This window comes from Pelodiscus sinensis, chromosome 2 (genome assembly GCF_049634645.1).
Source record: "Pelodiscus sinensis isolate JC-2024 chromosome 2, ASM4963464v1, whole genome shotgun sequence".
NCBI classification, from domain to species: domain Eukaryota; kingdom Metazoa; phylum Chordata; order Testudines; family Trionychidae; genus Pelodiscus; species Pelodiscus sinensis.
In genome coordinates, this window is record NC_134712.1 from 43,589,909 (window position 1) to 43,612,630 (window position 22,722).

The following is a 22,722-nucleotide window of genomic DNA, read 5'->3' on the forward strand; positions in this document are numbered from 1 at the left end:
ATAGGTCAGACAGAGTGATGACTTTGTAAAATGTGTTCATCCACCTGTAATAGGGTAGTTTTATCTTGAATTGTTTTCCTGTGAGGGTTTCTTCATGATTGTCTGATTTAACCCACATGGTTATTGAGCTATTAACTGCACTGGATAGACTATTTGTTGTTTAAGTTTTTCCTGTTACAGACTAACTCGGCTACCCCTATGAAGCTTATCTATTCACTGTCTCTTTTTTTTCTTCCTCCCCTCCGTTTTTTTCCCTTCTCCTCCCTTCCCCACCCCCTCCTTCCCTTATTTATTCTTGGATCTGGACTTCCAACACTTCTGTCATCTGAAGAAGTGGGTTGTGCCCACAAAAGCTCATGATACCACCTACATGTTTTGTTTGTCTTTAAGGTGCTACTAGACTATTCATTGTTTTTTTAACTTTTACCACACATTGTGATAGGCATGTGTAGGACCCACGGATCTTGACAGTTGTGTTGTGAAGGAATGATAATCACTGTAGCAGTGGAGATGAGTCTACCTTATCCACCTTGTCTCTAATATCCTGGAATCAACATGGCTCCAAAAACACTGCGTGCAACTTTTCATTTTGGGAACACAAAGTAAGTGAGGTTCGAACAAAATTAGTTCTCTAATTTTTAAGCTGGTCAATAATTTGAGAAATTTTCCTGGCTTTTTTAGTAATTCAAATTAGTCATTAGATCATTTTAAACAAGAGGACAACAAACTCAGTTAATAACTTTGTGTTACTGAAATAATTTTTTAACAAACTTGGTACGTTTTGTAGGTCTCATTAAGACTTCAAATCAAATGAAATCCAAAGGACGTGGTATATAAATTCCACTTAATTTATAACAAGATTACATTTTAAAACCTAACTTCCAGATGTCAGAGCTTTCAACCTAAATTCTGTTTTGAGCACCTGATTTCTCAACACTACCTGTGCATTAAGGCTAAATCTGGGTGAATTTTCATAAGGACAGCAAAAAGAATTCCCTCGTGCCACTTAAAGAAACAGATGTAAGTTTAAAAAAAAAAAGTGGCAAAACATACTTTTTTTCCCTAATCTCATTGTCAAAAGCAGCTGAACTATATTTTGCTGAAATTTCCCCCAAAAATGCAGCCTGCAGAAGGTACTTGGTATGGAAAATTGCATCACAACCTGCTATAACTGAGCAAAGATATAAGCATGGGAAACATGGTCTTTTAATTAAAAGTGTTACTGAATCTTACGTGTGTACAGTTCCCAAATTATATCTGTAATATAGCTGAAACTAAAATTAAGTTTTTTTAGTGGCTTGCAAAGGTCTTGAACTAAATCCAAAATGTTAGTCATGTGCAGGAGTGAACTCTGGAGTTAATACTGCTCTGCTTTTATTTAAAAAAAAAAAACCACACCTGAATATAGCCCATTTATAACTAAACAATATTTGTTTTTCTTTATGCTCTAAGTGGAATGTGTCTATTGTGCATACACAGAATGTATGGGGCTCAGTCTTGGCTTTGATTCATACTGGCATAGTCTCAGAAAAATATCCTTACCTGAGTTGATAATAGTTACAGCCAAGAGTGCATTAAAGGATCTGAAGACAGACATATCTCTGATATCTCTCCCTATAAAGGAAACTCTGTAGCCCGTCCATATCTAGTATAACATGTAAGTAGCAGCAATGCAACTTACCATGTACAAAAGAACTACATAACCGAGTTAAGTGTAAAATACAAGGTATTCTGATTACTATCTCTAAATAAAGAGAGTAAATAAACTTTATAACTATCTTGCATATAAATAATATCAAATAGGAAGTTGCCATCTTGACCAGGACTTTTATCACCGATTAAAATAGGATATGTATGAACAGCTGAATATGTGCAAAACTGAAAAGAAAACTTTAAAAAAAACCCTAGAAACAGAATTGAAGTATGAAGACCTTACTGGGAAAGATCAGGATATGGAAGTTGATATGAAGAGTTATGGAGTCAGTGACCTATTTACTCATGTATATAAAAAATTAATAAAATTCAATTATTCTTATTTAATACCATCACTGTTTTCATATGTAAAGCCCTGACCCTACAAAAACTTAATCACATGAGTACATTAATACTCCTCTTCAAGGCAGTTACACAACTACCACCCTTCTGCTCCTGCTGATGAGGCACTACCTTTAGAACTGGGTATCCCAAAACCATGATCTCCCTAAAATAACTTTGTGACCACCCAGCAACTACCTTTTAGGTCAGGGCCCACAATTTGAAAAATTCTGGTCTCCCCCGTGAAATCTGTATAGTACAGGGTAAAAGCACATAAGATTTCAGGGTCCGTGATGAGTTTTTCACTGCAATGAATTTGGTAGGGCCCTGCCTGTCTTGCAATGTATTAAAATCAAGCTCCTTAGCTTCACTGATTAGCCCCCACCACAATCTTCCTCCCTCCTATATAGCTGATCTAATTTCTCTTAGTATCCCCTTTCCCTATCATTCCCTCTCATGCTTCTTCCAACTCTTACTCCTACATTCAGTTCTTATTCCCACTCTTTTGTGCGCTTTCATATTTCCTTCTGTACCCATAAATTTCCTTTTCCTTAAAACCTCTTCAGAGAAATTTATCCTCATAATTAATAATGTCTAAACCTTCCATCTATGAGTCCAGTCCTGCAATCACAACAATGAAGTGTTTATTCCCACAAGTAATTCCATTTGTTTCATGGTAATAAGCACTTTAAACACAATAAAACTTGTTTATAAGCATAGCTTAAATTTAAGTATGTATTCTTTAATTAAAAAACAAGATGCTGTTCAAGCCTATATTAAGGTTCATTTTTAAGATGGGCGATTTAATCAGTACCATGTAACTACTCCAAATACTATTTGAATTACGTAAGCACTCAGGTAATATCTACAAAAATATATAAAGTGGCTTATATTTTATAATCGGCACTGGTAACCAATAGGATATTTGAGTCACTTTAATGTAGCTCTGAAATTCTTTTTTGTAAACTTCTGAGTAAATGAGGTTTAAAAGAAAAAGGACGAGTGTAACAGCATGAGAAAACAAATGAATTATCTTACTAAAAACTTTCAGTCAAAGACCTTGAACAAGAAGATTAAATACAAAACAATTTACTATATTTGCTTTATGTACACATAAGTTTATAATTTAAAAAAAAATGGTCAGGTGAAACTATAATGACCAATTTCCATTTTGTTAAATAAAGTATACCATTTCCTACCACATTCTGGGAAGGAGATGCACCACTTTAATTATTGAGAACTGCTAGATAATAGTTTTTAAAATTGTTCTATTTACAGCAATCACATTTTCTGCATTTATCACTTTAAGAAACATAGCATCTTTACCTGCGTTTACTAGCTGCCCAATCCTTAAATTTCAGTCCTGGTAACTCCATCCAGTCTCCAAAACTGATTGTCAACATGGAATCTTCCATAGTCTATGAGAGAGGGGGAAAACATCAAACTAAATGGATCAGGTAAATTTTAAAATTATTTTAAAAGAGTATATTTCTTCTAAATATTGTGTTAATCTAGAAATAAAAAAGATGATGTTGCATCAGTGTGTGGACTTCAAATAAAACAAGAGCTCACGTTGCGCTTAGGAAATAAAGTATGCAGTTTGATCCAGGAATGACACATTTTGTTTAATTTAATGGAGAGAAGTAGATGAATTACACATGAGGAAGGTGCAACTGGAAAGGGGGAAAAGGAAGATATTGCAAACATGGAACTAGAAATAAGAAAAACAAATGCTAGGGGAGCAATAAAATATGAGATTTTTTAAAAAAATCTAAAGATTTAGGGCTTTATTTATTAGTGTCTGATAAGCAAGCAAAGGACAGGTGGAAAACAAAAAGGGGGATGGTGGAGAGTACCATTCGAAACTTTAAACAATTAACAAGCTCGATAAAGCAGAAAAGGCAGAAGTTTGGGTCTCTTAGGATTTGGGAAACAGGATTACAAACTGTAAATTTCATTCTATTTCCATCAAAATCCACAGGAAAAAAAACCCTCTCAATGATTTCAATGGGTGCTAATCAAACTCTACAAGACGTACATGTAGGAGGAAATATTACACCAAAAAATAAATCATAGAATCATAGAATAATAGGACTGGAAGGGACCTCGAGAGGTCATCGAGTCCAGCCCCCCACCCTCAAAGCAGGACCAAGCTCTGTCTACACCATCCCTGACAGATGTCTATCTAACCTGTTCTTAAATATCTCCAGAGAGGGAGATTCCACCACCTCCCTTGGCAATTTATTCCAATATTTGACCACCCTGACAGGAATTTTTTCCTAATGTCCAATCTAAACCTCCCCTGCTGCACTTTAAGCCCATTACTCCTTGTCCTGTCCTCAGAAACCAAGAGGAACAAATTTTCGCCTTCCTCCTTGTGACACCCTTTTAGATATTTGAAAACCGCTATCATGTCCCCCGTTAATCTTCTTTTTTTCCAAACAAGCCCAGTTCATGAAGCCTGGCTTCATAGGTCATGTTCTCTAAACCTTTAATCATTCTTGTCGCTCTTCTCTGTACCCTTTCCAATTTCTCCACATCTTTCTTGAAATGTGGCGCCCAGAACTGGACACAGTACTCCAGCTGAGGCCTAACTAGTGCAGAGTAGAGCGGCAGAATGACTTCACGAGTTTTGCTTACAACACACCTGTTGATACAACCTAGAATCATATTTGCTTTTTTTGCAACAGCATCACACTGTTGACTTATATTCAACTTGTGGTCCACTATGATCCCTAGATCCCTTTCCGCCATGCTCCTTCCTAGACAGTCGCTTCCCATCTTGTATGTATGGAACTGATTGTTCCTTCCTAAGTGGAGCACTTTGCATTTCTCTTTATTAAACCTCATCCTGTTTACCTCTGACCATTTCTCTAACTTGCTAAGGTCATTTTGAATTATGTCCCTATCCTCCAAAGAAGTTGCAACCCCACCCAGTTTGGTATCATCTGCAAACTTAATAAGCATACTCTCTATCCCAATATCTACATCATTGATGAAGATATTGAACAGTACGGGTCCCAAAACAGACCTTTGCGGAACTCCACTTGTTATCCCTTTCCAGCAGGATTTAGCACCGTTAACAACAACTCTCTGACTACGGTTATCCAGCCAATTATGCACCCACCTTATTGTGGCCCTATCTAAGTTATATTTGCCTAGTTTATCAATAAGAATATCATGCGAGACCGTATCAAATGCCTTACTAAAGTCTAGGTATATGACATCCACCGCTTCTCCCTTATCCACAAGGCTCGTTATCCTATCAAAGAAAGAAATGGCCAAGTATAAAAAGAGATCCTGTTACCTAAAAGAGTGGAGTTTAAAATGTATTGAATATGATAAGATTTAGAAGAAAATGTGATCTGAAATAGAGGACTAGGAAAAAACAGTGTTCCCTTTAAGCCGTGTGCTTATACAGCCACTTAGGAGAGATTCAAATGCCTCCCAGCTGATTAGCAGAGTGCCCACAGCTCAGTTATTTTGTTTCTACCAGTGGTGCATTTGTGCACGTGTCTCAGTGCACATACAATTTTTACTGCACATGGATGGAAAAAAATCTATATATGGATGGAAAAGATTACAGGGAACATTAGTGGAGAAGCTACTGTTTGCCTTCCCACCATTTGTCTATCTTGCATATTAAGCTTGTAAGCTTCTTGGGATAGAGGTTGTCTCTTACTATGTGGTTATACAATGCCTTGTATGCTGGGGCCTTCAATGTTACTCAGGGTTTCTAAATGCTACTGTAATGAAAATACCAAAAAATAAGAAACCTTTCAGATAAGAGGATTAGATAATATCAGTTCTAGATGGCAATCTTATAGAAATGACATTGGAGGATGGACTCTCTCTTCTGGATAACTCAAGAGTGGTCAGCCTCAGGGGCATTCCTCAGTTGGAAAAGTATTCTACCCATATTATTTTATTTGTCACACTGAAGAAAGTATATTGTATGGCTCCAGAAAGCAAAGTTATCTTTTTTAGCGTCTAAACTGCACAATCTTAAATCAGGAAGTGTGAAAGGACTCAATGTGTTTTAGAAAGAAGGAACAGTGGAGGAATAGATGCAATGAATTCATGACACAGATGTGGGTTGGCCATTATAATAGATAAATATATGGACATACAGAAACAAGTGGATAAAAACAGACAGCTTTATAATGCTAGGAAGCAAGAGAGGCATTGCAAACTGTTTAAGGATATCCCACATTAAACAAGACCTCATCTTTCCTTTCAACAGCACTGTTTCTCTTACACACACACACTATTGCCAAGGGTTAACTTTTAAAATTACCCATATGTGAAAGTTCAAACCAAAGAGCCAAACAGCATCAAAATTCAGAACAGGTGGTCCGCAAAGAGCCATAGAATGATGCCCCCGTTTCCATGGCTGGAGAAGCAGCGCTATGGCCCGGGCAGTGCTAGTGAACAACTACCTTTGGCCCTGCCTCTTGGACAGTAGGAAGGATAAAGGGGCCCCTGAAGGTAGGGAGATTGGAGGGCATAAACCTCCCACCCACCCTTGGGAAACCTACCACCAGCTTATCAGAGGATAGAGTTGGCAAGTTATTTCCACTTTAATTACAAAAATATGTCAGTGAAAGTTTAAAATAATTCAAATGATAGCTAATGAAGATGACAAAGGAGCCCACATTTAGGCATAACAACCTTTTGCACTTCTACAGTGTCCTCCATAAAAGGATGAGTGCTTTGAGAAACACATTCCAAATCCCATATAATCAAAGAAGAAACAATATAAGGCATTACCACCATTGTTTTATAGAGTTTAGATGATCTGATGGTCTCTTCTGGCCTTAGTTTAATCTGTATCCCACAGATCATTAAATACTGACCCTAATAACTTGGATTATTAAAAGTACTAATTAGGCTAAGATACTGTGTGCTACAGGGACAGAACAGGACAGACTGGGGCACCATCAATGCGCTAGGCCTCTGCAACAGCAGGCAATTGATTAGTTGAGAAATGCACAGATGATCTCTGCAGGCAATCCACATTCCACACTGCAGAGCAAGATGAAACCCATCCAAAATCCTTGTCAATCTGACCTGACTGAAAACTTTTTTTCAACCTCAGATCTGGAGATGAGTTTGAGCATGTGAGCAAGACATGCCAATCATTCAAGAAAGAGGGTTTTCTGTACCATCTCAAAACACTGGTACACACCATTTAATGTCCTGTCCCAGGCTGAGCCAATCCATGATGCTTATGAGGAAGGAGGGAGCAGCTCCCCACCCAGAAAAAAAGCCAACCACAACCCTGAATATTTAATTTGGCTAACTGTGCACTACAGGGGAAATTTCCACCTGATCCCTGCAGATGAATGAATGAATTCCTGAAGCATGGGACTTCATTATACTCAGCCTTAATAGAGAGCTGTCAATACGAGCACCCATTAAGTACATTGCACAGCTCTCATTCTCCCTGGGGCCTATGAAGGGAAAGAATAAAACAGGGAGATCTGCACTCCAATACTGGAAGGAAAACCACCATAACTGCCCAGCCCAACCCACTGCATACCTTACCCATTGAATTTCTCCCAGAAGATGGATTAAAGCATATATATTAGAAAGATATCTAATCTTATTTTAAAGACTTCCAACAATCCTGAGTCCATCATTTTCCCAGTAAGGTGTCTTCATATTCAATCACTCTTACTGTCAGGAAAATGTATGTTATTTTAACAGTGAATTTTGTCGAATTAAAACTTCCAGCCACAGGAGCCTTGTTATGCCTTAGTCAGCATGTTTGAAAAGCCTCCCACAGTACTAGATACCTTTTCCACAAGGGAGATGGGAGAAGACTTCTTGCGCTGTCCCATCCCAGGCCAATCAGAGTCAGGGGGGAAGCACAAGAAGTCTCCTGGCCCTGCCCCTTCCACTCGAGCCCCGCCCCTTCCAGGATAGCCTGAGGCCACTTCACAAATTTCTGGTCAAGGAAATGTCTTCTTGTGGAAATGGTCAGCAAAAGTATTTCCTCTGTCAGTAATGTGTGCTGTCTGTCATATGGCCTGCTTCCTATTCTGTTAGCAATTGCAAAATAATCCTATGTCAGCTAGAGCAATTGCTTATTTTACTAATATTACTTACACATGTATGTCTTTGTAATACAGTTTAGCACAGAGGCGGGCTATAATTTTTAGAAGGGGGGGCCACTTCAGAAATGCTGTATTACAAAGACAGCAAAAACGTATGAAATACATGTAAAAGTAATATAAGTAAAATAAGCAATTGCTATATCCAACATAGGATTATTTTGCTATTGCTAGAAGAAGAGGAAGTGGGCCATATGACAGCACACATTACTGATAGAGGAAATACCTTGCTGACCACTTCCATAAGAAGTAGTCAGCAAAACGTTTCTTTTATCAGTAATGTGTCCCCTCTATCAGTAATCTAAGCTATTAAAAAGTTTGATAATCCCTCTAGCAGATCTGACAAACATATTTTAGATGGGTGTGGGTGTCTGTCTATGAGTCCATTGTTCAAGAACTCTTTCTAAATGTTAAGAGCTAGAACCACCAAATTTGGTATGCAGCTTCTTCGTAACCAAACCCTGATCTTGTTTTAAGTTAGGATGTGCCAGAACAACTAGAAGCACTGGGAAGAGACTGTTTTCCGTAACACAGAAAGGGAGGGTTTGTTCAGAGGGACCTGATACTGAGAGTGGCCACTGGGGGCAGCGAGCCCGCAGGGGAGAGCTATCTTGCAGCGTGTTCATTGGGGGCAGCCATAAGTACATTGGGAGCAGCACAGCTGACCCCAGGCGCTGCCCCTTTGAAATGCAGCAGCATTTCAAAGAGGCAGCACTGCCCGGAGTCAGCTGGGGACTCCAGCTGATCCCAGGATCCTACTATGCTGCCCCTGGTGGTGTTTCAAAGGGGCAGCATCACGGAAATGCCTGCGATTAATATGTTTAAAAAGTCAACACGTTAATTGCGCTCTGTGTTAATTGTAGGTGTTAACGCACATTAACAGCCCTAGAAAAGACCTATGCTGGATGCAACCTCCCCCGCACTGAGTCCTTCCTCATCCCCCAATCCTTACCCTCACAATCCCTCCTTTCCCAGAGTCCTGTACTAACCCCACACACACATCCCCAAGGTCCTACCTGATTCCTGAAGCCCCCACACCACCAGCTCCCTGCCCTGAAGGACCCAGCAGCACCAGGTAAATCTTAATAGACATATGTTTGAGACTACTGTATCCAATTTATAACTGTTATTTATACCTCTGAGCCAGGGAATGCAAGCCTTCTGGCTGGGGAGGATTACCAAAAAACTTTTTTTTTAAACTAGATTCAAGATGGAACAATTAATGCAGAGCCTGGGACAGGCTGATAAATCCAAAGAAATACAACCCTGCGTGGTGAATTGCATATACTGATACAGACCAAGTTCAAGAGACCCAGGAAACAGAAAGAGCTTGTAACACAAAGAGCCTGTATGAACTGACCTGGGGAAAAGGTTCATTTTGATTCATCAACCTGGCATGATTTTTTAACCAAGACAGAAAAAAAACAGCTGATGGGTTTGAAAGATAGGAATCTGCCAAGGTTTCTATAGAACACATGAAAGATATCTAATATGCTTAAACACGTGTTTAGACCTTTTGTTGCTTAGGATATGTTTTCTCTGTAATACTTCTCTCCTAAAATAAATGTACTGTGCTCTGTGTAAGGCTGTTTGATCACTTGTGAACCAGTATCTTTACCCTTGAGAAAGCAAATCCTAAACTGCAGATGCTGGACTAGGTCAGGAACCACTGGGCTAATCAGTGAATTGCCAGCAGCCCATCTGAAGGGAGAGGGAGTAGGTTCCTGCCCAGAGAGAAGTGGCGATTAGAGGCCCCAGACCTAAGGAGGCATTCCCGATCATGGAAAGGGTCAGAGGTGCAGTTACACAGTAATTACAACACAATTATGCATAAGCCACATCCACACTCTTGTCTTTGGTACCCTATACTGCCTCTTCCATCTCATGCAGTCCTTGCAACCCACCAATGACACAGAAGCATTTCTCATAAAAGGTAGGGCCTCCCTGTACCTTAGGGGTTTTCAAAGATCCTCAGAACAATTTTTTTTTTTTTACATTTTAACAAAAATATATTTAAAAAGTTGAAGACTAATCTGCTGTGCCATGGACATAAAGTAGAGTGAATCAAAACTGGAGTCTAGTAATGCCTAAAAAGGTTTCTGTCAAGACCGAAAACTGAAAGGACAGTTTTGCTTTCTGCTTCTAATGACCTGCTCGCTATGCTCGCCAACCCCCCTCTCTGGGGGTAGATGTCTGGCCGGGGGAAGGAGCAGGCTGGGGGTGAGGGGTCTTGGTGGAAGGGATGGGTGAGGAAGCTGGGTGTGCGAGGTCTCTGAAGTGTGGTGAGGGGGTTGAGGATGCAGGGTCTCACGTTGGGGGGGGGGCTATGAGCAGGTGAAGGGTGTGGGAAGGGTGTGTGACTGGGGGGGCAGCCACATGGCTCCAGTCTTGTCCTCCTTGCCCTCCAGCGAGGGCTCCACTCATCCCAACCCTCCAAACCCCACCCAGAAAAGCCCCAGCCATCCTCCAGGCCAGAGAAGCCCCACACCTGCTGCAGGCCTCACTATCAGGAGAAGACCCAAGCATTACTGCGTGCGCACGCACGCACGAACGCACACGGAGCCCTGGGCCAGCTGCAGCTGTGCTTCTGTTCCCTAGCCATAACCTGCTCTGGGGGAAAAGCATCTCCTCAAAGAAGAGGAGCATCTCCTCAAAGAAGTTGTCTAGGGGCAACCGAGTAGCAAATACCACTGGGTTGGGCCTGGGAATGGGAGGACAGGTTGCAGGCTCTGAAAAGAGCGAGGCTCTGGCAGGCAACCCTCAGCGCGTTCCAGATGGTGTGCCCCCCCTATCTGTTGGCCCTCAGAGCCATCCAGAATGTGTGGCTCAGGGCTCCAGCCACTGCTGCAGTAGCAGGAACCAGGAACTCTGGGACAACTACATAAGAACATAAGAATGGCCATACTGGTTCAGACCAAGGGGCCATCTAGCCCAGTATCCTGTCTGCCAACAGTGGCCAATGCCAGGTGCCCCAGAGAGAGGGAACACAACAGGTAATAATCACGTGATCGCTCTCCTGTCATCCATTTCCAGACAAACAGAGGCCAGGGACACCATTCCTACTCATCCTGGCTAATAGATTCATGGAGGTTAGGTCCATCAGTGGCTATCTAGCTCTTTTTTGAACCCTGCTAAAGTCCTAGTCTTCACAACATCAACTGTTGCCTTCTCCCTCTCTCCCACCAGCAGGCCTGGGTCTGGAAAGGGAGATGCACCTGCAGTTGGCCTGGGGCTCCTGGACAGTTTGAGGACTGGGGTTGCAACTGTCCAGGGAGTCCTCTGCTGGATGGGGGATTGTGGCAAGAGACAGGAGGCTCCTGTCACTGTCCTTGGACTGGAATTGCTATGGGCACACCTGGGACAAAGGCTGGGCAGGACTGGAGGACACACTGGGTCAAGGCTGAGCCGTACTGTGCATGGTCCATGCTTGGCCAGGCTGAGCCAGGGGCCAGACTGCATAAGCTGCTTGGACTCAGTCCCCACTGTGACAAGCCATGATGGCTCCGAGCGGGCAGGGGCTGTCCCTGGCACTCCCTCCCAGGACACGGCCTGGTTCCACTAGTGGGCACTGGCCGCTGTCGCCACCCCCAGGGCTAGGCCTCTTCTGTGGGGAAGAGCTGCAGCCAGGCTGCACATGCGTCGTCTGCAGAGCCAGGCAGCAGCAACAATGGCTCCACAATGACGGCTAGCTCTAACGGTTGCTATTGACATTGCGGCGTGCAGTGGATTCTGCCGAGTGCCCAGCAGGGAAAGCTATTAGTCCTGCACAGGAGCACTCCTCCCCCACTGCCGGCTCAGGAGCTATGGCCCAGGCCACCACCACTGCCTTATGCTGGGCTCACGGTCCCTCCCGCCCCACCACAGTACCGGGGAGGAGAGGGAGGGAGAAGCCAGGGCAGCTAAGGGCAAATGAAGGGTCTGAGGGATGCAGAGTGACATGATGATGTCACTATCGTCCCGCAGGGAAAGTTTTTATATATATAGTGAGAGATTAGTACCATACTGTTTGGACTCACAAAGCTGCAGCGACATAAACACATCAGAAGGTTTTTAATATATTCAAAATATGAAAAAAAAGCACACATACCTGTTCTAAAAGTTTAAAAATAACCAGCAACTACTATATTGGGATTTAACCTAAAAGTATCATATCCTTTTAAAATTACAGAATTTTTTTATAAATTACTTATCTATTACTAGACACATTCAGAACAAAAAATCCCGGGATATTAGTATTAAAATTCTGAATCAGACTTGCAACTATTAAGTCAGCAATGTGGTTGATTTTTATGAATCAAAATTCTGAGTGTAGTCTGGTAGTGGAGCATAAAAATATGCAAACAGATAAAAACACTTCTGTTTAATAAATTAACATGCAAGAGTAATAGGGCCTGTGGAGCTGCTGTGTACCTACAACAAAAGCTTTCAAATACACTCAATTTTCAGTCCCAAAGTTATCAATGTTCCATACAATTGTAGTGTCCCCTCACTTTTACTGCTGGACATTATTTACATCAAAAATAAAGAATCAGGAAATTGAAGTAACAGTTAATTTTGCTAGCAAATGAATCCCACAGCATTTTAAAATTCCCTAAATATGTACTTAGGCCCTCATTTTACATATTGTCAAACATGTGGGCTTTGGTAGGTCAAAAGGTTGCATCTGCAATTCCCATGAACATCTACAAATCATCCCCATACTAAGGCCCTGCCCTATTCCAGGAGTTTTGGTTGAATTTAGCTGCATAAGGTTGATTTTCTAAACAGAGTCCACACTATCTAGCTCATTCCATTGACTTTAAGGGCAGTTAAAGTCTATTTTGGTACTTCTGCTTTTCACAGAGAGTAATATTAAATTCGACCTTCATGGTAAACTCTATGGTTGTGTAGAACCAACACTCCAAAAGTCAACATTCTTGGCCTCTAGGAGGCATCCCACAGTGCCATACTGTGATCACTTTGGCCAGAACCTGTGATTTTACTGCTCTCCAGGTGAAAAGGAAAGCCCCAGGCAAGTCTGAATTTCATTTCCCATGTGGACAGCATTATGACCACACCTCAGAACAGGCAGCACACCTGAACAGCACATGTGGCTATGAGTTCAAGTCCCATGAACTCTAGTTCCCAAAACTACCGGCTACACAGTTTTGGTCCCAACGTGCACTGGGAGCATAACCCAGAATGAAAAGTGGTGCAGGCACTGCGGGGTAGCTACCCACAGTTCATCCCTCTCAAAGTTGATGGCAGTCTCCCTACCAGGGACACGCTACTTCAAACTACATTGCAATTTTGTACACAGTGGAGACATGCACCTTTGACTTTACAAAATCGGGTAGTAAGAAATCAACCTTAATAAATTTGACCTTATCTCAGTGTAGACATGGCCTTAAAAAAGCCCTCAAATAAAAACCCATTAGAAAGTTAGAGGAATATAAATGAAAACTTTACTCACATGCCAAGCTCCACCAGGTGGTCCTTTGCCAAGCACTATATGAGGGATATAATGATGCTGTTCTAGCTTCCAGTGCAGGATAGGTGGATAATCATAGCCAAAGTCAGCATCTGGATGAAGCAGTGTATCAAAAAGTACTGCGACTGGATTGGAAGAACGTCCTTCAAGACCTTCAGACAAATACTCTAAATCCTATATTAAGAAGAAAATTTTCCTCATTGATGTAACTGTTTATCATACAGCATAGTTTTAATGTGCAGACAGAATTTCAACTGGAAATCACTACTGAAAGATCAAAGGAAAATGGCAATAATTGGTTAAGTTTTAATATTTACTCTAATGATATACCGAAAGAAATTTTAGATATAGCACCTATCACTGTTTCAGTATCTGCATGACTATGAAAACTCTCTCTCTCTCCTCTCCTCTCCTCCTCCCCTCCCACCCAGCATTTGAAGAGAGACATTTAAGAAAGAAAAACAAGGGACATATTTTTAACTTAACTGAAACATATTTTACTAGGAAAATTTTTAAAAGATTTTTTTAAAAGTACATTGATACTTTTAATAAGATAAAGGACTCTTAATAAGGAATGGTTTACGTTCCCAGGAAGAGTCTGACTCGGATAACATAAATTAGGATTGTACTCATTGTTGAACGACTTTCTAGCATAGTGTGGTTATAATTATCCTCTCTGTAGTCATCTGTTGGGCTAGATGACTTCTACGTTAAGAATTCGGCCTCCTGTATAAATAGCTATTCCCAAATTTATTTCAATACTATTTATTCTTTTTCACTAGACTTTGTCAAATAGTTTCTAATTAATTTTAAATGCAGTTATACTTTAACAGCAGACTTTTTATAAAATTTCCTGCAAATATTTATTACTTTTTCAGCATCCACCTAACAGCCATGTCTTCAAAGCTAGAAACATCAGCTCAGCAAGAGACTTTTCAACTAACTGGAAAGAAAAACTAAGACTTTGGATACAATTTTGTTGACAAGGCAAGGAGACATTTTATTCTCCAAAATCAGGACAAAAGCTCTGTGGGTGCAAAGGCACATATACAGCGTTTATTCCTAGCAGCAAAGACAAATTGTTTTCCCAAAAAAAATCAAACCTAGAATCATTGAAGCCTACAAAGTTGTCACCTGAATGATGTTAAAAACAAATAAGTTACTTCGTAGTTCAAATCTTACTATTTACTTTCCTCTATCCAGATTATTCCATACACACACCCATATTAGATGAAATAATACTCTGTTTAGTGAAATATACACTATACTACATGACTCAGAGCACAGTCACTTCCTAATGGAAATTTAATTTCATTATGATAAACACTGTCAATAAATAAGCAGATGTAAACAGCATTTACATTGAAAGGAATAATTTTATCACATAGCTGAAATTAGCCAAGTAAGGTCAGTATTATTTTTGTGCAAATGAAGATGCTGAATGTTGATTAATGACTTATTAATACATTTTAACTGTGATTGAATAAAAGTTGTGGGATACCCATAGAGTAGCTTTCTTAAATTTCTGAATTAATAATTCACTTATTTAGCACTTTATACATTCAAACTCCTTTACAAGTATGATCTTCATTTGCAGGTGAGATAAATAGAGGAAGGGAGATCAAGTGACTTGCTCAAGGCTACAAAGGCAGCTGCTGGCTCACTAGTATGCTTATATCATGCCTTACACAGGGAATAGTAGTGTAGGCCTTGAGCAATTCTTTGCAGGTTAAGAGCATGTCGATGTCATAATGTATCTTAAATAATGATAAAATATCTTAAGATCATTAAATGAAACAATGTGTTTACTAGTTTGGTTTGTTAAAAGAAAAACAATTGGAAGAGTGAAAACTTACTTGGTCAACAATAGAGAGATGTCTAGCTTCTTCTAATTTACTGTGCAAAATAGGATTTGGATGTACAGCTTCAGGAGACAAATATGGCCTATACCCAGACAGCATGTAAGAAAGGCAAATTCCTGAAGGTCCATTCCCTATTTAAAAAAAAAAAGTTAAAACATTTTAACAAACATTTTAAGAAGTCTTATTACAATAGCTAAGGTACTGTAGCAATGTTCCAAAACATACGATGTATATAGCATACTATTCCTATCCAGAAAAGCCTACAACTAAAATCTTCATATTACAATAAATCCTAGAACTAGAGACCTTTTCAAAAACAGCTCTGCAGAATACTTTTTGGGTGTGAGGAGACTAGCCAGTTAAGAAGAGTAGGAGTACAAACATGATATTAAAGCTAATCTCAAGGTCATTCCCCCCTTCTGCCTGCTTTTAGTGTGGGAGGAATCCCTGATATATCAGTGTAGGTTAATGTAGGATTCATTAAAAAAAACCTCAGTCCCTCAAGTATAATACAATATACAGCTAATGTGGCAATGAAATTTGATAGACAGTGAGTTTCACCTTTTCAAGCTTGTTGATAGTTATAGTATTGACAGGGCAGTAATGTCCTAACAGAATCAGTAGAACAAGTTACAACAGAGTTGTTTGAGAATTGATTATAATATGTGGAAAAATTACAAAGTGGATGGGATTTGAGTGACTCTCTAATCAAGTTAAATATCAGAGCTAGTTACTACATGCCCACATTATTAGGATCTTGATTTGGTTGTCATCTAAATATTAGCATAATACAAGATACACATAGCAATACTATGTTAAAAGAACATAGCCAACCCAGTCATAACTTATGAGAAACCAGAATTAGGTTTCCCTCTGAAATCTTATTTGGTCCCCCATGCATCTGAAATAATATTTAATTATATGACTGAATATTGTTTTTTTCCACGGCATCCTTGCCTCATCTAGTGCATGGAATGGACGGTGCTCATTTAATGAGTAACATTCAATATTTTTTATGCTCATTGTTCAGTATGTGGCCCTAGGCCATCTTTACTGTATACTATTCAAAATTTACTGTGAAGACAGGTTTATTAGTTTCCTTGTGAACCTTTATATGGCTCTCATTATAATATCCAAGTGCTTCATGTTTAGATCCAGTGCACAGACTTCTGCCATTTGAGCTAATGGAGTAACTGACAGCAATAAATTAGTACTGCTGTCCTATAATGAAATAAGCATAGTTCTGGAGACACTCTGAGGTCTTTTTTTTTTACAACAGGAGGGAGTTTGTTAAATGAAGATTAGTTTAATCTTCTGAGTTTAAGTGTTCTGAGTTTCCCCTTTTTTCTTTATTTTTCTTCTACTTAATAAATGCTAAATATTTTTTATTTGGCAAAATACTAGAAAAACCAAGCTTGGGCTACAAAACTGTGAACACAAAACACTGTGGCAGGAAGAACACAAAATTCGTAACTTAAAAGGTACCCTACAAAATCTCTTCAAGCCCCAACAGCACTATTTATCTGAGCAATGACTATCCGCATGAATAAGGGTCTGCAGGGTTAAGTCCTAAATTACACATAAGATAGGGAAAGATGACAGACAAAGGTTAGGGAAGATGAGGGAAGGACAATATAAGGTCAAGATAATTGTGTAATGAACACATCATGTTAGTCATTTTAGTATTATTATATCTGTGCAGTAAGAAGACACTAAATTGGGAAGATAAAAGAAAAATGAACAATGAATGATAGCGCTTAACTGGTTAACCGTTTTAACTGAGGTCATGCTGTGGGGTTCCACTCCCCAGCTTACTGGCCCCTGCCTGGCTCGCTGTCAGCAGAATTAACTGGCAAAGGCTGGTTAATCAGTAAGCATATTGGTAAGCCTTATGTTTACCAGTTAACATCCCTAGAATGAGGGTATGTCTACACATCAAAGTTAATTCGAAATAACAGCCGTTATTTCGAATTAACTTTAATAGCGTCTATAAAGGCAAACTGCTATTTCAAAATAAATTCAAAATAGCGGAGCGCTTATTTCGAATTTGGTAAACCTCATTCTACGAGGAATAAGGCCAAATTCGAAATAGCTAATTCGAAATAAGCGCTGTGTAGATGCTTATTTTGAAATAGGGGGCCTCCAGCCCTTTCCAGTTTCCCCTGGTGGCCACTCTGGGCCAAATCAAGAAAACTCTTCTCCTCTTCCCCCAGCCCCAGAACCCTAAGGGGTAGACTCTGGCCACAGTGCACGTGCCAGAGCCAGGCCTTCCAGCAGTCGCTGCCCCTGACCCAGTGGCCACACAATGAGCCGGGCAGCCAGAGCCAGCCAGCGGTCCCCCGCCCAGTCCCCCAGCTCCCAGGCGCCAGCCAGAGGCCGGAGACAGCGGCACCCTCCTGGACTAGTGCGGAGATCATGGACCTCATTGAGGTTTGGGGGGAGGTCTCCAATGTCAATGAGCTCCGCACTAGATGGAGGAACCAACCGTGTACGGCCGCATAGCTGCCACCATGGCCACCAAAGGCAACATGCGCACCCAAGAGCAGGTGTGCATGAAAATTAAAGAGCTGCGGCAGGCATACGCCAGGGCCACTCGGGGCAGCTCCTCCACAGGGGCAGACACCTGCCCCTAATTTGACGCCCTGGACCGCATCATGGGGGTGGGACTGTCTGTGCCACTCCGGAGGGCAGCGAGCCAGGAGCGGAGGGCCCTGACCAGCGTGCGGAGGAGGAGCCGCAGGAGCTGCCATGGAGGGTACCACGCCTACAGGACCCCCGAGCTGTCCCAGCAGTGGAGTCACCAGAGTTATCTGGCGAGACCACACCAAGGGTGTGTCTAGACTACATGCCCCCTTCGACGGAGGCATGTAGATTAGCCAGATCGGAAGAGGGAAATGAAGCCGCGATTAAAATAATCGCGGCTTCATTTAAATTTAAATGGCTGCCCCGATCTGCCGATCAGCTGTTTGTCGGCAGATCGGGGCAGTCTGGACGCGACGTGCCGACAAAGAAGCCTTTCTTCATCGGCACAGGTCAGCCAGGTTTCACCAGGCTTACCTGTGCCGATGAAGAAAGGCTTCTTTGTCGGCACGTCGCGTCCAGACTGCCCCGATCTGCCGACAAACAGCTGATCGGCAGATCGGGGCAGCCATTTAAATTTAAATGAAGCCGCGATTATTTTAATCGCGGCTTCATTTCCCTCTTCCGATCTGGCTAATCTACATGCCTCCGTCGAAGGGGGCATGTAGTCTAGACACACCCCAAGTGAGTGCCATCACTATCCCCTTCCCACAGGGAGGGCGGGGATGGACACCAGGGACCGCATGCGTTTGCCTTGCTTACCACAGATCACGCAGCAAACTGTGCACGTGCGAGCACGTGCCATGCCACCCCTGGGCAGGTGGCTCCAGCTACATGCCACACAGGGGCTGTGGCCTGATAGCCACACACGTGTGTGAAGAGACCTGACATGCTCCTGACCCCGGGGCGGGACAAAGCAGGACACCCTCCCTTCACAAGCCTCCTCTACACAGAGGCAGTGGACATCTCCCCCCCATCTCGGCCGCACAATACACAGCACAGGGGCATGGGTGCAGTCTCGGGGCAGCTCCCACTCCCGGGGATAGCCGGACATTCTGACCTTGGCCTCTGTGCAAGCACAGTGGCTCTGATGGTGCAGGGCACAGTCATCCTCACCTCACACAGGGGGGCTGGGCTTCACCCACTGCGTCCCCAGGGAGAACTGACCACTTCTCTTCTTTCTCCACAGCTGCACCAGCTGTGCATGCAGGGTGCACCACCCACCACCCCACCCGGGACTAGGGTTGCCAGGTGTCTGGTATTGTACCGGACAGTCCGGTATCCCGCGGCCAGCCCCGTTCCACCCGACCCCCCGCCTTCTGGCCCCCACAACCAGCCCTGCTTCCCATTGCCCCCCATCTCCCGCAGCCAGCCCCCTTGCCGCCGCCCCCCAGCCAGCAGCGCTCCCCCCCCAAATGAAGCATATTCGGGGGTTGGTTTGTTTGTGCTGCCTCGTGCCGTTCTAGTGCCTGCTGCCTCCCCAGCTCCCGCTCCTCCTCCCCCTCCTGCCTCTCCCTCCTCAACCTCCACACCCACCGTCTCAATCTCCACACCCTCCTTCCCATCCCTACGGGGACGCTGAGGCCCCCGCACCCATGCTGGGAGACAGTTGGCCCGGCGAGACCCCCACCCCTGAGCCCTGAACTTCCCCTCCCCCTTCTTCCCCTTGCTTCCCCCTTCCAGCTCCCTCCTCCCAGTTTTCCTCCTCCCCTCGCCCACCCTCTCTTCTCTTCTCCCCTCCTGCCTCCTTTCCCCAGTCTCCCCAGAGTTTCATGTCCCACCCAGTTTTGTTAAATAAAGAGCATTTATATTTTTGAAAATACATGTATTTTATTTGACACAAGGAAGAGGGGTTAGGGAGGGGTACGTGGACGGCAGGCAAGCAAGCAGGGACACCTGAAATCCGGCTGCCCGGGAGGGGGTGAGGGAGGTGTCCCTTTAAGCACAGGCCTCAGCCTCAGGCAACAGACACACAAAGACACTCCTTACCTGATGCCCTAACCCTGACCTGGTTCCGGACGGCCTTAACTCCGAATCAGTGTCCATTCAGTGTGGACACGGTATTTCGAAATAGCAAAATGCTATTTCAAAATGCATTTTGTGTGTAGACGCGTTATTTCGAAATAACTTATTTCGAATTTACTATTTTGAAATAAGGTATTTCGAAATAACGCTGTAGTGTAGACATACCCTGAGGGATGGGAAAAAGGACAGGGGGATCATCCCAGTTACAAGAAGAAAGCATAGATGCACTTGAAGAAAGATCAAGATGAAATACAGTGAATACATTTGCCATTCTTTTATTCAGTCTTCCTAAAATATTTTTTTTGTTCTTGTTTTTTGAAGGCTTCTTACTTGTAACACATACATATTAGATATAATAGGCTATCCACTAAGGAGATCAAGTTATAAGTTTTCCAATTCTAAAATATATGATTAAAAAGAGTGTTCAGATATATTTGGGATAAAAAATGTTTTATTTGTCACTGGAAGAAGTCAAGGCTGCTGCATATCATGTGGGCAAATAGGAAAGTTTTGCAGCAATTCTTAGCACAGATATTTGCATAACATACAATTATTGAAAACTAGCGAAAGCTTTGAATCGGCAGTCCTAAACTATGACTGGCAGAATGATAGGACCCTGTATCTCGTTTTGCAGCGTGTGGAACTCACCACACAGCAACGTATACTTTTGTCATTTTCAGGTTGACATATTATTATGGCTGACAATGATACATCAGATGCGACAGAGTTCAGCACCCTGTTGCTTGGACAATTCAGCAGGTGGGGATGATCCCAAATTCGTCATTTGGCATCCTTCATAGTACAAACTTTTAATATCAAGGTTTTATCAAACCTACAGTTTAACAACTTAAACTGATTATCTTCAATTTTATGGTGTGATGATTTGAATTGTTAATGGCACCCTATAGTAACTGCTGCTTCAGAAAAATACATGAATAATTACAGTTCATGACAAATAAAAAAAGTGATTCAAAATAAACACAAATTGAATTTTTAAACTTTAAAGTAGATACAGGATTATTTCTAAAACCAAACCTATTAGAAATTAACACAACCTATGTTAGAGCCTAAATTTACTGTAATCTAGGGACATGAATGACTAATCCACTATCCGATAAGCAAATGCTTATCAGATAGTCAACACACTCTTCAACTAGTCCTTCCCCCTGCTTGTTGCATCAGAAAAAGTCCCCAGCTGACCCATGGCTGCATGCAGTGCTGACACTTTGAAATGCAGGGAACATGGATCCTTGAGTCTCCCACTGGCCCCATGCTGCCCACAGCGTTTTCGCCTTTGAAGTGTAGCAACAGCTCTAAGGCTGTTGCAACCCTTCAAAGGTGGAGGTGCCCTTATCGACTAATTGAATCATCAATGCAAACTGCATCGAGGATTCCATTAGCCGATTAATCTAAATTTAACATCCCTACTGTAATCTATTATCATTTAAATCAAATAACAAAATACACAGCATATATTTACTGCCAAAATCTCAAAGAAAATCAATCAAACAGGTCAAAGTCACTGGCTAAGCACCTGGAAACATAGTTTGCTGAAGTGCAATACCAACTTTTGACAACTGTAGGGTCTTCTGCAAGTGCACAGAGATTATTTTCTTTACTTCACCTCAGATATTGGCTATCATTTGGCAAAAACCATGTTATTTAATTTTAAATGGATTTGCAATCCTGAATCTTAAAAAGTAATGGTAATGCCAGAGAACACAAAATAATCTCTGGAAATAACTCACCTATTATTACTATTGGCACAGTCAGGATAGGGTCTCCCGTCAGAGTGGCTTCTTCTAGTAAGGGCATTCTTTTAATTTTCCTCCCAAGGCTGTCACCAAAATGCTGCACAAAGGAGCTCAAAAGTTGTCCTTCACTTTGAGGGTCACTGTAATTTCCATTTGAGAAAAAGCATCAGCTGAGCATTACAAAACTTTCTTCAAAGCTTAAATTACTATTGGGTCATTGCTTTAAAACTATCAAACTAACAAAGCTTGATTACATTAAGCAAAAGTAAAATATTAATCAATTCAGTACAGCTTTTCCCACATAAAATATTGCTTTGTCGTCTACAACGATGTATTAAAATATATACCTATTTCTTCCAAAAAGTCCTACAAAACAATATGGGCAGCAATGGAAAAGGGTTTGTAGAATATAATCTAATGTGTGTCTCATTCAAATCCAGTTTCTCATTATAAATCCAGTGTTTAAACTATTGATTTCCCCTCACCCTTTTCATATCTCAAATATAATAAATATTTGGTTCTTGGCAATAACTACCTTTCAATGATACCCAAGTTTAGGGTCAGACATTAATTCATTTATAAACATGATATTTAATTTAAAAAAGTTTTTTCCCAAAAATTTGTCAAAAAATGAAATATTTCCAACATTTTATTAGACATGTATGTAATTTATAAATGATATGCATCTAGAGAATTTGGGGTAATATATATTCAAATTATAACTCCAGTTCAATGAAAAATACCTTATTAAAAACAATCAACTGACTCTAATGAACTCATAGATGTTCTCAGTTACACAGTTCAAGAACAATTTCAATAGATAGTTTCTGCTAAATTCACTCCCAATAACATATAATCGTTCTACATTCAAAAAAATCAGT

The 22,722-nt window shown here is 41.5% G+C and overlaps 1 protein-coding gene across 2 annotated transcripts in view; it reads right to left on the minus strand.

The window, feature by feature from the left end:
- The window catches only part of OSGIN2 (oxidative stress induced growth inhibitor family member 2), a 43,117-nt gene that overhangs the window by 14,729 nt on the left and 5,666 nt on the right, over window positions 1-22,722 (minus strand). For both annotated transcript variants that reach the window (XM_075920422.1, XM_006127496.4), the window contains exons 2-5: window positions 21,836-21,981; window positions 15,477-15,613; window positions 13,603-13,794; window positions 3,361-3,452 (exon numbers count right to left, since the gene is read on the minus strand). In XM_075920422.1, the coding sequence (XP_075776537.1) occupies window positions 3,361-3,452; window positions 13,603-13,794; window positions 15,477-15,613; window positions 21,836-21,981 (567 nt within the window). The remainder of the gene's footprint in view (window positions 1-3,360; window positions 3,453-13,602; window positions 13,795-15,476; window positions 15,614-21,835; window positions 21,982-22,722) is intronic.